This window comes from Heliangelus exortis, chromosome 29 (assembly GCF_036169615.1).
Source record: "Heliangelus exortis chromosome 29, bHelExo1.hap1, whole genome shotgun sequence".
In the NCBI taxonomy this organism is placed as follows: domain Eukaryota; kingdom Metazoa; phylum Chordata; class Aves; order Apodiformes; family Trochilidae; genus Heliangelus; species Heliangelus exortis.
This window is the reverse complement of record NC_092450.1, coordinates 4539103-4551272: the sequence shown is the minus strand read 5'-3', so window position 1 is coordinate 4551272 and position 12170 is coordinate 4539103. Positions and strand designations below refer to the sequence as shown.

The following is a 12170-nucleotide window of genomic DNA, read 5'->3' as shown; positions in this document are numbered from 1 at the left end:
GGGCCCCCCGAGCTCCCTCCTGGTTGCTCCTCCAGGATGCAGGGAGCCCATGGCTGTACCTTTGAAAAGTCCTGGGACCAGTTTGTACACAATGTCCTGCAGGGTTTTGTCTGACCTGGAGGGAAAAAGAAAAAAAAAAAAGAAAAAAAGAAAAGAGAGGAATCATCTGGATGGGGGCTTTGGAAGTGCCCTGGGCAGCTCCAAGCCCCTCCTCATCCCAGCTCCCCATCCCATGGCTGGCAGTGCTCACCACAAAGGGTTAACTCGGGGAAAAAAAGGAAGAAAAAGACTTAAAAAAAATCTTTATAATAGCTCAGGATGGTGACAGCAGGACTGTAGGGCCAGGATCTGTTTCAGTAGTCAAAACAATTGGAAAAACAGAGGGAGAACTTAATAACCCCAGATCAGGGAAGGTTTCTGGAAGTTTTAATTTCCATCTCATTTAATTCAGGACTTGGCTGCAGCTGAGGGCAGCCCAGCACCCCCGGCCTCACACACAGAGCAACAAAGTCCCTGAATGTGCCCAGCTCAGGGCAGGACCAGAGCACTCCAGGAACTGGGGAAGCTCAAATCCCATCTGCAGCACCAAGCCTGGAATGGGATTCAGCTGGGGGCTGGGACTGGGAGGGACTGGGACTGGGAGGGACTGGGACAAGGTGGGGCTGGGACTGGGAGGGACTGGGACAGGGAGGGACTGGGACTGGGACTGGGACTGGGACTGGGACTGGGACTGGGACAGGGAGGGGTTGGGAGAGGATGGGGCTGGGACAGGGAGGGACTGGGACTGGGACTGGGACTGGGACTGGGACTGGGACTGGGACTGGGACAGGAAGGGGCTGGGACTGGGAGGGACTGGGGCAGGGAGGGAATCTGCACAATTTAAAAGCAGCAGCTCAGCCGAATTTGAAAAGAAAAAAAAGTCTCAAGAGCAAGAGCAGTGGGCCTGGTGAAAACGAAATTATATCTGCAATTATTTCCATCTTACTGGTGAGGCCTTTATTTTACAGAAAAACAAATGACTGTACCCTCTATTATTTTTAGCCCTGGCTGTGCCTTTCATCCCTAATTCCTTGGTGATGTCACTCTGGTTCACGAGGCCCCGCTGGGATTTTATTTATAATACATACCCAGAGAATTTGCTTTCTAATTTACAGCAAGCTAATGAAAAAGCTGCCTCAGCTGCTTGATTGGCATCTTAATTGCAGGAGTCAAACCCAGGGAGCTCGGTGGGGGGGGGGGGCAGGGGGGCAGCACCCTCAGCACCCCCCTGGGTTTTGGTTTGGGAAGAAAAAGGGACAGAAAAGTCAGGATTTTCTATGGCACCACATCTGGGTCAGGCTCCTGGCACTTCTCCCCACACCTGCCCCGTATTTTCCCCCCTCCAGCCCCACGGGGGATGTGAAGGCTCCGTGGTTGGTGAGAGTGGTGCTGGGTGTGGAGCCAGGCAGGGAGGTTCTGGCAAGGGAGCTGTGGGAGCCAGAGTGTAAATACTTCATAGTGAACCAGGGAAAAAAAAAAAAAGTTAAAAAAAAAAAAAAAAAAAGGCAGAAAAAAGTGTTACTACAGGAACGGATTTATATGGAAGAGGCTAAAAAAAAAAAATAAATAAAAAGGAGGATATAAAAAAAAAAATTGCCGAGTGATGTATTGCAGCCTCTCCTGGTTTCTATGCCAACCACCTGCAAAGCCAACCCCACAGCTGATGTGGGATGTGTCTGGTTTTCCCCGGCCAGACACGGGGCCAGGGTAGAGCCAGCAAGAAGCCACCACTGCCACCTTCACCCTGTGCTGCCACCTCAGTGTCCCCTGAGGGCCACAGCCCTGTCCCCACGAGGGACAGAACCAGGAGTTACCAAGCACAGCCGGTCCCAGGTTCAGGTGCCACCCCCCCAGCTTCCTCCTGGTTCTGTCCCCTCCAAGTGGTGTTTCCCACCATCCCCTTTCCCCTCAGAAAACACCCCAAATCCCCCCTCTGTGGGGTGAGGAGCAGTTTTGTGCTGCCAGAGCAAATTTTCCCTGCTCAGCTGCCCCATGGAGCCCCACTCCCCCTCCTCTTGGGGTGCTCAGGGCTGCACCCCAAAGCAGGCAGAGGCTCCACGGGGCTGGGGCTCAGTGCCACACAGGGGAACCCCCCCAAAAAAAAAACCCCAAAACCTCACCTGATGCTGAGGAGGGGCCTGGTTTTGTGCACTTGGACATCACACATGGGGCAGTACTTGTTGGTCTCCAGGTAGCGCACGATGCAGGTTTTGCAGACTGGGGGGAGAGAGGAGGTGTGAGCAGACAGACAGACAGACAGACAGACAGACAGACCAGGGGGACAGACAGACCAGGGGGACAGACAGACCAGGGGGACAGAACCCCTCTGTCATCCCAGCAGAGCACCCCACACCAGCTCAGGGTCAGGACCCCTTCCCCTTTTCCCTGATCCAGCCCCATCCCCGACCCCACAGCTCCACGGGGGAGCAAATCCCGATGTGGGATGGGGTTGGGCACTGAAGGGGGGGCGAGGGGGGGCTCAGTGCAGCACGGGCACCCCCCCAGGGCTCGGGGTACCCCCGGGACACTCACAGGAGTGCAGACACTCCACGATGGTGGTGGCGTCTATGAAGTAACCACCGCACAGGGCACACATCAGGTGGGGGTTGAGCTCCGTGATCTTTATCCTGGTGGTTCTGTGCATTTTGGAGCAGCCCCGCGGCGGATCCTCCCTGCAGGGGAAACACCCGGGATCACCTTTAATGGCAAGGGTGGGACCTGGGGGTGTGAGCAGCGCCCTACACACCTCCCCGTGCACCCCCGGGCACTGCAGCCCCGGGCACTGCCCTTTGCCTGACGTTTGCATCTTCCTGGGGGTCCCCAAGTGGGTCCCCACCATGCCGAGTCACCTCTGAGTGGGGACACGTCTGTCACACACAGACACACAGACACACAGACACACACACACAGACACACAGACACACACAGACACACAGACACAGACACACACTCAGACACACACACAGGCACACACAGACACACAGACACACTCAGACACACAGACACACACTCAGACACACAGACACAGACACACAGACACACACACAGACACACTCAGACACACACACAGACACACACACAGACACACACACACAGACACACACACAAACACACACACACACAGACACACACACAGACACACACACACACAAACACACACACACACAGACACACACACACAGACACACACACAAACACACACACACACAGACACACGAGGTGTATTTTTGTTTGGTTCCATGGAAAAGGCATTTTCAGCCACCACCTCCCCGTTACTATAGAAACCCCCGAGCCCGGTGTTGGCCACTTGCCCACGGCCAGGAGCACCCACGGCACCTGCACCCAGGGGTGGGCACGGCCAAAGGGTGCACGGGGGGTACAGGCAGCACCCACCCCCCCAAACACGGGGTGTTGGGGACACGGGGGGAACCGCTGCCTGCCCGCTCCACGGTTACAATGGGAGATGGTGGAGCCGGGGCCCGAAATCGCTGCAGTTTTATTGTTTCCATGGCAACGCCGATACTTGGAGAGGAGCCAGGATATTATTACAACCATCCGAGGGGGAGAAGAAACCCTGGGCTTGTGTAAATGAGCGTGGGCGCGACGGCAGCGCCAGGGCGCGCCGACAGCAACACCCGAACGCACCCACACCCCCCCCACCCAGGGAGACACACACACGGGTGTGTGTACACACACACACACACACACACACACACAGCCCCTACATCCACACACCTGCACCCCTGGACACGGGGACGGGGATGGGGACACCACGGGGACAGGGATGGACACCACGGGGATGGACACCTCCGGGCAGGGTCAAGCCGAGCCCCAGGGTCTCCGTGCAGAGAGGGTTCCCGGGGATGCCCGGGGGGGTTGGGAAGCCCCAGCCCCCCGACGGGCACCCCGGGATGCTCCGCACTTTGTTGTCGCCGGGCAGGTGCCCACGGGTGACGGGGGGGCCACTGCCGGGCTCCTCCCGGCCAGGAGAATCCCTGGGGGGGGCCGCGGTCTCCATCCCCGGGCTCCCGCACCGACCCCCGCGGGAGAGCACCGGCTGCCCACACCGGGCCTCAGGACCCACGGATGCATTTTGAGTGGATTTTGCTGCTTTTTTTGGTGCTGGCAGCCGCCAATGGCGGCCCCGGGTCTCCGCGGGAGGGGGGAGCTTGAGCCACTGGCGCAAACCGGTTCTAATAAACCGGGTGATAACAACGGCGATTTCCTGCCGCGGGGGAGGACAAAGCCCCCGCACCCTCCCCCCGAGCACCGGAGCCGGTGGCAGCACCGGCCCCACCGGAGCCCTCGGGGCCGCCCCGTCCCTCCAGATGCTCCGGTCCCGCCGCCCGCATCCCCGGCCCGGCCCCGACTTTCGGGGTCTTTTGTCTCCCTGGGCGGTGGCCCGGCACTGTACCCCCCACCCCTGCTCCCCAAATTCCCCCCCTGATCGGGCACGGGTGGGGAAGGACATTTCAAAGTCACCGGTAACTTGGACCCGACCGGCTGTCCCCCTCCCCGTGAGACCCACGGCCACCAGCGACCGGGAAATAAACCGGGACGGTTCCCCCCGGCACTGCCCGCCCGCCCGCCCGCTCGCCACGGGCCCCCACGCAGGGGGAACGCGACAAAAAGGCGCCGGAGCGTGAAACCCGCGGGACCTCCCGACAGCGCCCGCCGGGACCCCCCCGCCCCTTTCGGGCTGCGGGTATCGAGGAACGGAACAGCGAGGGGGGGACACGGACCGTGGGGAGGGCACGGACACGCGTGTCCACACACCCACGTCCACACAAGGACACACGCACACACTCCCGTCCCCGTTCCCGCGGCGGGACGTGCCCACACCGTGCGTGACACCCGCCTGGCACCGCCACGGACACACGCCGGACACACGCGTGTCCCCGCAATGAGCCCGGGGGTCCCCGGCTGCAGCCTTGCGGGCGATCCCCCCCCTCCCGCCGCTGCGGGCAGCTCCCGCTTCACCTTTGGGGGGGGACACACACACGATTTGGGCCGGGGGTGGGGCAGCCCCGGTAAAACCGGGGGGTTCCCGGTGCCCCGCAGCCCTTTGTACTCGGGGGCCGCCTGACACCGCACCCCGGGGGCCGGGGGGGCTCCCGCCGCGTCCCCCCCCGCCCGTACCGCGCTGTCCCGCTCCCCAACGCCCCGGCTGCGGGGGGATGGCGGCGGGGACCGGGGCTGTCACGGTCCCGTAGCCCCCGGCCTGGGCCCGCCGTGGAAGGGGGGGGTCACGGCACACACCCCCCACCCCCCCGGGCAGGAGCGGGGCCAAGCACAAAGCGGGGGGAGGCGGCGGCCATCGGCCATCTTGAGCGCGGAGAGAAAAGGGCGCGGGGGGGGCCCGGCGGCGGGGCCCGGAGGCGGAGGGGGGGGCCCGGGACCGCGTCCCTACCTGGTGGCGGCGGCAGCGGCGGCCCCGCGGCCGCCCCTCCGCTCCCGCCGGTCGGCGCGGCTCGGTTCGGCTCGGCGCTGCGGCCGGGGGCCTTTTTTTTTTTTTTCTCTCCCTCGTTTTTTTTTTTTTTTTAATTTTTTTTCTCTCTTTCTTTCTTTCTTTTTTTTTTTTTTTTTCCCTCCTTCCTCCTCCTTTTTTTTTTTTAATTTTTTTTTTCCTCTTTTTTTTTTTTTTAATTTTTTTCCCTCCTCCAGCCGCTGCCAGGCCCCGCCCAGCCTCACGTGACCTCATTCCTTTGGGGTGTTGCGGAGGAGGGGAGTGAGGGGCCGAGATTGGGTCCCCCCCTCTGGCCCTTCCTCCGCTCCGCCTCTCCCCGACGGTCCCCGGGTACCTCGGCTGCTGCCGCGACCCTCGCCCCCCCCCGCGACCCCCTCAGCCCCCCGAGGAAAGGAGAGCGCCCTAAAAGCTGCTGAAATGAGCCCAAAATCCGAACCGGTACCGAGGTGCTCCGGTGGCAGCGCTGTTCCGCTCCCCGCCGGGTCTCCGTGTGCCCCGATCACCGGGTGGAGTCCCGGGACCCCTCAACCAGCTCTGGGGACATTTTCGGCCCCGAATGGGGAAGAAAAATAGAGGGAAACTAGAGAAAGAAAGGGAAAAACGGAAAAGGGGGGGAAAAAAGGAAAAGGGAAAGAAAAAAGGCAAGAAAGGAAAAGGAAAAGAAGGAGGGGGAAAAAAAAAAAAGGCAGGAATAAAAGGGAAGAACGGAGGGGAGGAAAAAGCGGGAAAGAAATGGAAGAGAAGGGAACGGGAAGGCCGGGGGGCGGGCGGGCTCCTGGCTCCGCTTTCCCTCCTGGGCTGAGGCTCCGTGACGGCGGTTCCGACCCGCTCGGAGGGGAGGGGGCAGGGTGCGGGGTTCTCCCGGTGGGTGCGGGCAGCCCGCGCGTGTCCGCTCCCCCCTCCCTCCCGGGAGTCCCCACGGCTCCTGCGTGGGTGCGGCCCGAGCGCTGTTCCCTTGGGTGGGTCCGCGCGGTTTTCAGCCGTGATATTCATGAATTAAACCAAAAAAAAAAAATTAAAACCCCCACGGATCCCCCCTCCGCGTCCCGGTGCTCGCAGCCCCGCGGCCGCTCCCGGGAAGGCTCCGGGTGAGTGCGGCGGCCGCGGCTCCGCCGGGCAGCGCGGTCTCTGTGGCGCAATCGGTTAGCGCGTTCGGCTGTTAACCGAAAGGTTGGTGGTTCGAGCCCACCCAGGGACGGGGACACCTCTTTTCCTCCCCCTTTTGCTTTTTTTTTTCACCTTTTTATTTTTTTTTTTTCACCCAGGAACAGCCGAGGATGCTCGCGGTAAGAGGAGGTGCCCGGTCCCCACCCCCGAGCTGGTTTGTCGCGGTGTAAAGAGGAGCGCAAGAGCTCGGTGGGGCTTTTCCTGCTCCCCCTCCTCCTCAGGACCGGGCTGAGCTGAAGGGGGAGGAGGTGAGAAAGGAGCAGGATGTGTCCCCGGTGCTCTCAGATCCCTACAAGGATCCAAAAAGCCCCCGGAGTGCAGCAGAACCAGCCCAGCCCAGCCCGGGTCCCCCCCGCACCAGTTTCTCCCCTGGGCAAAAAGGGGGGGACCTTAAAAAGGGAGCAGACTTGAGCTGCTTCTGCCCAGAGGCTGCATTTTGCCTTAAAAAGAAACAAAAGCCAAAGGAAGCCCAACCCCTGCCTCGCTCAGGTTCCCCCCTCTTCTAAAAAAATCTTGTAAAATCTGTTTCTGTTCCCCTGCCCGCCCTGGTTGTGTTTTCATGGCAGGAATCAGGATGTGAACGTTCAGGTGCGGGGCACAAAGCTGTGCCAGGACCATCCCTGCTGTTCCCCAAAACCCAGAACCCCAAAGTGCCCCCCGGGACAGCCCAAATCTGCCCCTGGCCCTGCTCCTTCCTGGCTGCTCCACCTCCCCCCTGCTGCAGCCCGAAAAAACGCAGCCTCTGACTTCATCCCGACGAGATTTGTAATGGAAAACGTTTTAAAACCTCAAAACCTCAAAACTCAGCTGGCAGGGGCCGGGCTGGGCCTCTGGGGTTCCCTGAGTGGTTTCGTCAGACCCAGGCAGGGGGTGCTTGAGAGTTTCCAAACATCGGGATTCTCCTTCCCTTGGCACGACATCACTGCCCTAAAATTAAACAATTTAATCCCATCTCCCCCAGAGCCGGGAAGCGGGGATGGGGAAGGAAATCCAGAGCTGCAGAGAGGGAAAATTCCCTTTTCTGTTGCTCCCTGCAGCATCTCCAGGCCCTTCCCTGCCAGCGTCTGCCGGGCCCCCCTGCTTGGGTGTGACATCACAGAGTGACGTCACACAGTGACATCACACAATGACATCACACAGTGACGTCACTGGCGCTTTCCAAAGAGTTATTTTGTGCTTTTTTTTCAATTCCTCAGTTCAGGGTTTTGTCCCCCCGAGGTCCAAAACCCCTCAGGGGGTGCTGCAGGAGGCTTTCTGGGGAGTTTTCAGTTGAATTCACCCAACTTTGGGTCACTCTTCCTCTTGCCTCCTCCGCGCTGTCCCTCCCCGTGTCCCCAGCTCTGCCATGGCCCCCAGGCCACACCCTCATACGCCCCGCCCACTGTCCCACACGCTCCGCCCACTTTTAGCCCCGCCCCGCCCACTCCCACATACGCCCCGCCCATTCCCCCACACGCCCCGCCCGTTATTGCTCAAGCCCCACCCACTCCCATATACGCGCCGCCCATTCTCTCACACGCCCCGCCCACTCTCAGACACGCCCCGCCCATTGCTACTCACGCCCCGCCCACTACCCACACGCCCCGCCCACCTCCCGTTCATGGCCCCGCCCCCCGCGCTAAGCCACGCCCCTCGTCGCGCGCAGTCCCGCCATGCCCCGCTCGCGCTCGCCATGACTCTTCATTTTCCCCCCTCCCCCTCGCCCCTCCCCTTTCCCCTTCTCCTCCTCCTCAGCCAATCAGCTCCGACCCCTCCGCCAATAGCGAGCCGCGTTTCGACGCAGGGCGGGGGCGGCAGCCAATGGGAGGAGCGCGGGGGCGGGCTCAGCGGCGCGGTGGGGCCGGTGGTGCGGGGCCTGGCGGGGTCAGTGAAGCCGCAGCCATGGTGAGAACGGGACCCCGCGGGGCCGGCACGGAGGGGACGGGAGGGTTGGGGGGTACCGGGGAGGAGCTGAGGCCGGGGGGGATGGCGGGTGGGTCCCTGGGGCCTTCGCACAGACCGGGCGGGAAGCAGCGGCCGCGAGCATCGCGCATCCCAGAAAACGGGAAAATGTGAAGCCCAGAAATGGGAAAATTCAGCCCGAAAAGCACAGGGAGAGCGGGGATGGTCCGGCCGAGCGGGTAACATCGCGGGGTGGGAGGCTAAGTCATTCCTCCCGGTGCGGGAGGCACCGCACGGCCCGCGGTACCGGCGGTCCCGGCAGCACCGGAGGTCCCGGCAGCACCGGCGGTCCCGGCAGCACCGGAGGTCCCGGCAGCACCGGCGGTCCCGGCAGCACCGGAGGTCCCGGCAGCACCGGCGGTCCCGGCAGCACCGGAGGTCCCGGCAGCACCGGCGGTCCCGGGAGCTCCTCCGTGTCTCTCCCAGTCTATTATGTCCTATAACGGCGGGGCCGTCATGGCCATGAAGGGGAAGAACTGCGTGGCCATCGCCGCGGACCGGCGGTTCGGGATCCAAGCTCAGACGGTGACCACGGATTTCCAGAAGATATTCCCGATGGGACAGAGGTTGTACATCGGGCTGGCGGGGCTCGCCACCGACGTGCAGACCGTGTAAGTCGGAACCCTGCCCGCTCCCACCCCCTGCTCACCCCACAGCCCGAGTGGGGCATCCATCAGGGTCTGGTCATGCCTGGAGCTGCTGCTCTGCTCCTTCTCTGGGTTTTCCTTCTCTGGGAATTTTTGGGGTGAAATTATACTTCAATTTAATATTTAATAATAAATACAAATGTTTAATAATTTAATTTAAGGTCACATCACTGCTGGGACTTAATAACTTCAGGTATAAAGGGGGTGCAGCTGGAGAGCCCCCTGCCCCATCAGGTGATGGAGAGGAGCAGGAGAATCTGGGTCTGGGGAAAATGAAAAGGAATTTGGTTCTGGTTTAATGCTGATTCCTCTCCCGTGCAGTGCCCAGAGGCTGAAGTTCAGGCTGAACCTCTACGAGCTGAAGGAAGGCAGACAGATCAAACCTCAGACTTTCATGAGCATGGTTTCCAATCTGCTCTACGAGAGGAGGTAATGCCCCAAAAACAGAGCCACTGCTCGGGGGTCGGGGGAGTTTGGGGTTGTTGCTCTGGTTCTGGAGGGCTCCTGTGGTGCCTGCTTGTGGCACGGTGTGAGGAGGCTGCAGTCTGGTGACAAAAGTTGTCCTGCAGTCTGTGGATGTTGAAAATCTGTGGGTGTTGTGGCCAGGGAAGGGATTCTGCCCCTGTGCTCAGCCCTGGGGAGGCCACAGCTTGAGTCCTGTGTCCAGTTCTGGGCCCCTCAGCTCAGGAAGGAGCTTGAGGTGCTGGAGCAGGTCCAGAGAAGAGCAAGGAGGCTGGGAAGGGATCCAGCACAAGTCCTGTGAGGAAGGGCTGAGGGAGCTGGGGGTGTTGAGGCTGGAGAAGAGGAGGCTCAGGGGAGACCTCATCACTCTCTACAACTCCCTGAAAGGAGGTTGGAGAGTTGGGATGATCCCAAGGGGATGAGGTTCAACATTCCAAGTGCCAGGTCCCGAATTTTGGCCACAACAACCCCATGGGGAGCTCCATGGGGCACAGAGTGGCAGAGAGGGACCTGGAAGGTGACCAGGAGCCAGCAGTGTGCCCAGGTGGCCAAGAATCCCAATGGAATCCTGGCTGAGGAAGAGTGTGGCCAGCAGGCCCAGGGAAGGGATTCTGCCCCTGAGGAGGCCACAGCTTGAGTCCTGTGTCCAGTTCTGGGCCCCAAAAATCAGGAAGGAGATGGAGGCCCAAAGGAGGTGAAGGGATCCAGCAGAATTCCTGTGAGGAAGGGCTGAGGAAGCTGGGGGTGTTGAGGCTGGAGAAGAGGAGGCTCAGGGGAGACCTCATCACTCTCTACAACTCCCTGAAAGGAGGTTGGAGCCAGGGGGGGTCGGGCTCTGCTCCCAGGCAACTCTCAGCAAGACAAGAAGCCATGATCTTAAGAATTTTTTCCTAATATCCAACCTAAACCTCCCCTGGCAGAGCCAAAGCTCTGCCAGGGGAGGTTTAGGTTGGATATTAGGAAGAAATTCTTTGCAGAGAGGGTGATCAGGCATTGGAATGGGCTGCCCAGGGAAGGGGTGGATTCTCCATCCCTGGAGATAGCTGCAGCCAAAGGGTCACCCCCCAAAAACATGGAATATTTCCCTTCTGGGGGGGGATGTGGAGCTGCATCCGGGTGGTTGGACTGCTGGGGTGTTCTCTCCAGGTTTGGACCTTACTACACAGAACCAGTTATTGCTGGGCTGGACCCTGTAACACACGAACCTTTTGTCTGCTCCCTGGACCTCATTGGCTGCCCCATGATAACCGATGACTTCGTGGTCAGTGGCACCTGCTCGGAGCAGATGTATGGAATGTGTGAGTCCCTCTGGGAGCCCAACATGGTGAGTGGGGTGCCCAGGCTCAGCCCTGACTCCTGGGCCCAACCTCCTGCTGCTCCCTGGGTGCTTGGGATGGAAACCTTTGGTCCTTGGGAACTTCCAGAAGGAGAACAAAGAGGCTGCAGCTTAGAGCAGGCTGCAGGGGAAAGCTTGAAGCATCTTTGGGGTTGGAACTCTGCCTTTTGTTCAATTTTTGCACCAATTAAAATGCTTTCTGTCCCTCAGGAACCTGAACACCTCTTTGAAACCATCTCCCAGGCCATGCTGAATGCAGTGGACAGAGATGCCATATCTGGGATGGGGGTGGTGGTCCACATCATGTGAGTGCTGCTCCCTGCCCCTGCAGAACAGAGGGAGAACTGAACCAGCTCTCAGAGTCAGTTAAGGGGTTGGGTAACAGGGTACCCCAAATCCTGCTGCCCCCCAGCAGTGTCCTTGGCAATGGCTTCTCCATTCTCAGTGGTTTCTTCCTCAGGGCTGTTGCAGAAGCTTTGGAAAATCTTGGAGTCAGCTTCTTGCTGCACGGGGATTCCTTGCTGGGTTCCCCTCAGGATTTAGGGAATGTGACTCCTCACACAGGGGCAGCACTGGCCAAGAGGCTGCTCTTGTAGGGTGGGTTCAGGGTTAAGCTTCCAGGCTGATTTCTGAAGCAGTTTCTTTTGCTCTTGGTGCTGTTTCCCTGGAGCTGCTGGGTCAGGATGTGCCTTGGGAAACACCTTCCCTCTGCACCCTGCTGCTTCCCAAGGAAGGGAGAAGCTGTATGGAAACATTAAACACAGATTCCTAACACTCTGCTTGCTTTTCCCTCCCTGCAGTGAGAAAGACAAGATCACCACCAGGACCCTGAAGGCTCGCATGGATTAGCCCAGCACCTCTGCTCCTCTCACAGCTCAGTCTGCCTGCAACCTTTTTTTTAAATAAAATTATTATAGTGAGCTTGGCTTTTCTCGAGTCTGAACACTTGGGATTAACTTCTCCTCACTAAAACCCTCAGGAGGAGCCTGGGTTTTGGCAGTTTTACCTTTCTGAGCCACCCCCACTCATCCCCAGACCTCTGAGTGGATCTGACCCCAGGTCATTGCCTTTTGCTGTCAAATCCACTTTGTTCTCATATCCAGGACTTGAT

General features: G+C 59.8%; 2 protein-coding genes and 1 non-coding gene across 5 annotated transcripts in view; 2 read left to right on the top strand and 1 right to left on the bottom strand.

Moving 5' to 3' along the window:
- Positions 1–5582, bottom strand: part of PCGF2 (polycomb group ring finger 2) — a 97042-nt gene extending 91460 nt beyond the window's left edge. For all 3 annotated transcript variants that reach the window (XM_071728810.1, XM_071728809.1, XM_071728811.1), the window contains exons 1-4: positions 5450–5582; positions 2572–2711; positions 2160–2256; positions 60–115 (exon numbers count right to left, since the gene is read on the bottom strand). In XM_071728810.1, coding sequence (XP_071584911.1) covers positions 60–115; positions 2160–2256; positions 2572–2683 — 265 coding nt within the window. In that variant the 5' untranslated portion in view covers positions 2684–2711; positions 5450–5582. The remainder of the gene's footprint in view (positions 1–59; positions 116–2159; positions 2257–2571; positions 2712–5449) is intronic.
- A 1048-nt stretch (positions 5583–6630) lies between these two features.
- Positions 6631–6704, top strand: TRNAN-GUU (transfer RNA asparagine (anticodon GUU)). The gene has a single exon. It is a non-coding gene; the product is annotated as a tRNA-Asn (tRNA).
- A 1712-nt stretch (positions 6705–8416) lies between these two features.
- On the top strand, positions 8417–11984 carry PSMB3 (proteasome 20S subunit beta 3). Its single transcript, XM_071728812.1, has 6 exons — positions 8417–8557; positions 9041–9225; positions 9583–9690; positions 10870–11047; positions 11270–11364; positions 11860–11984. Exons 1-6 carry the CDS (start codon positions 8474–8476, stop codon positions 11906–11908), a joined length of 699 nt encoding a protein of 232 aa, XP_071584913.1. The 5' UTR covers positions 8417–8473; the 3' UTR covers positions 11909–11984.
- The last annotated feature ends 186 nt before the right edge of the window (positions 11985–12170 follow it).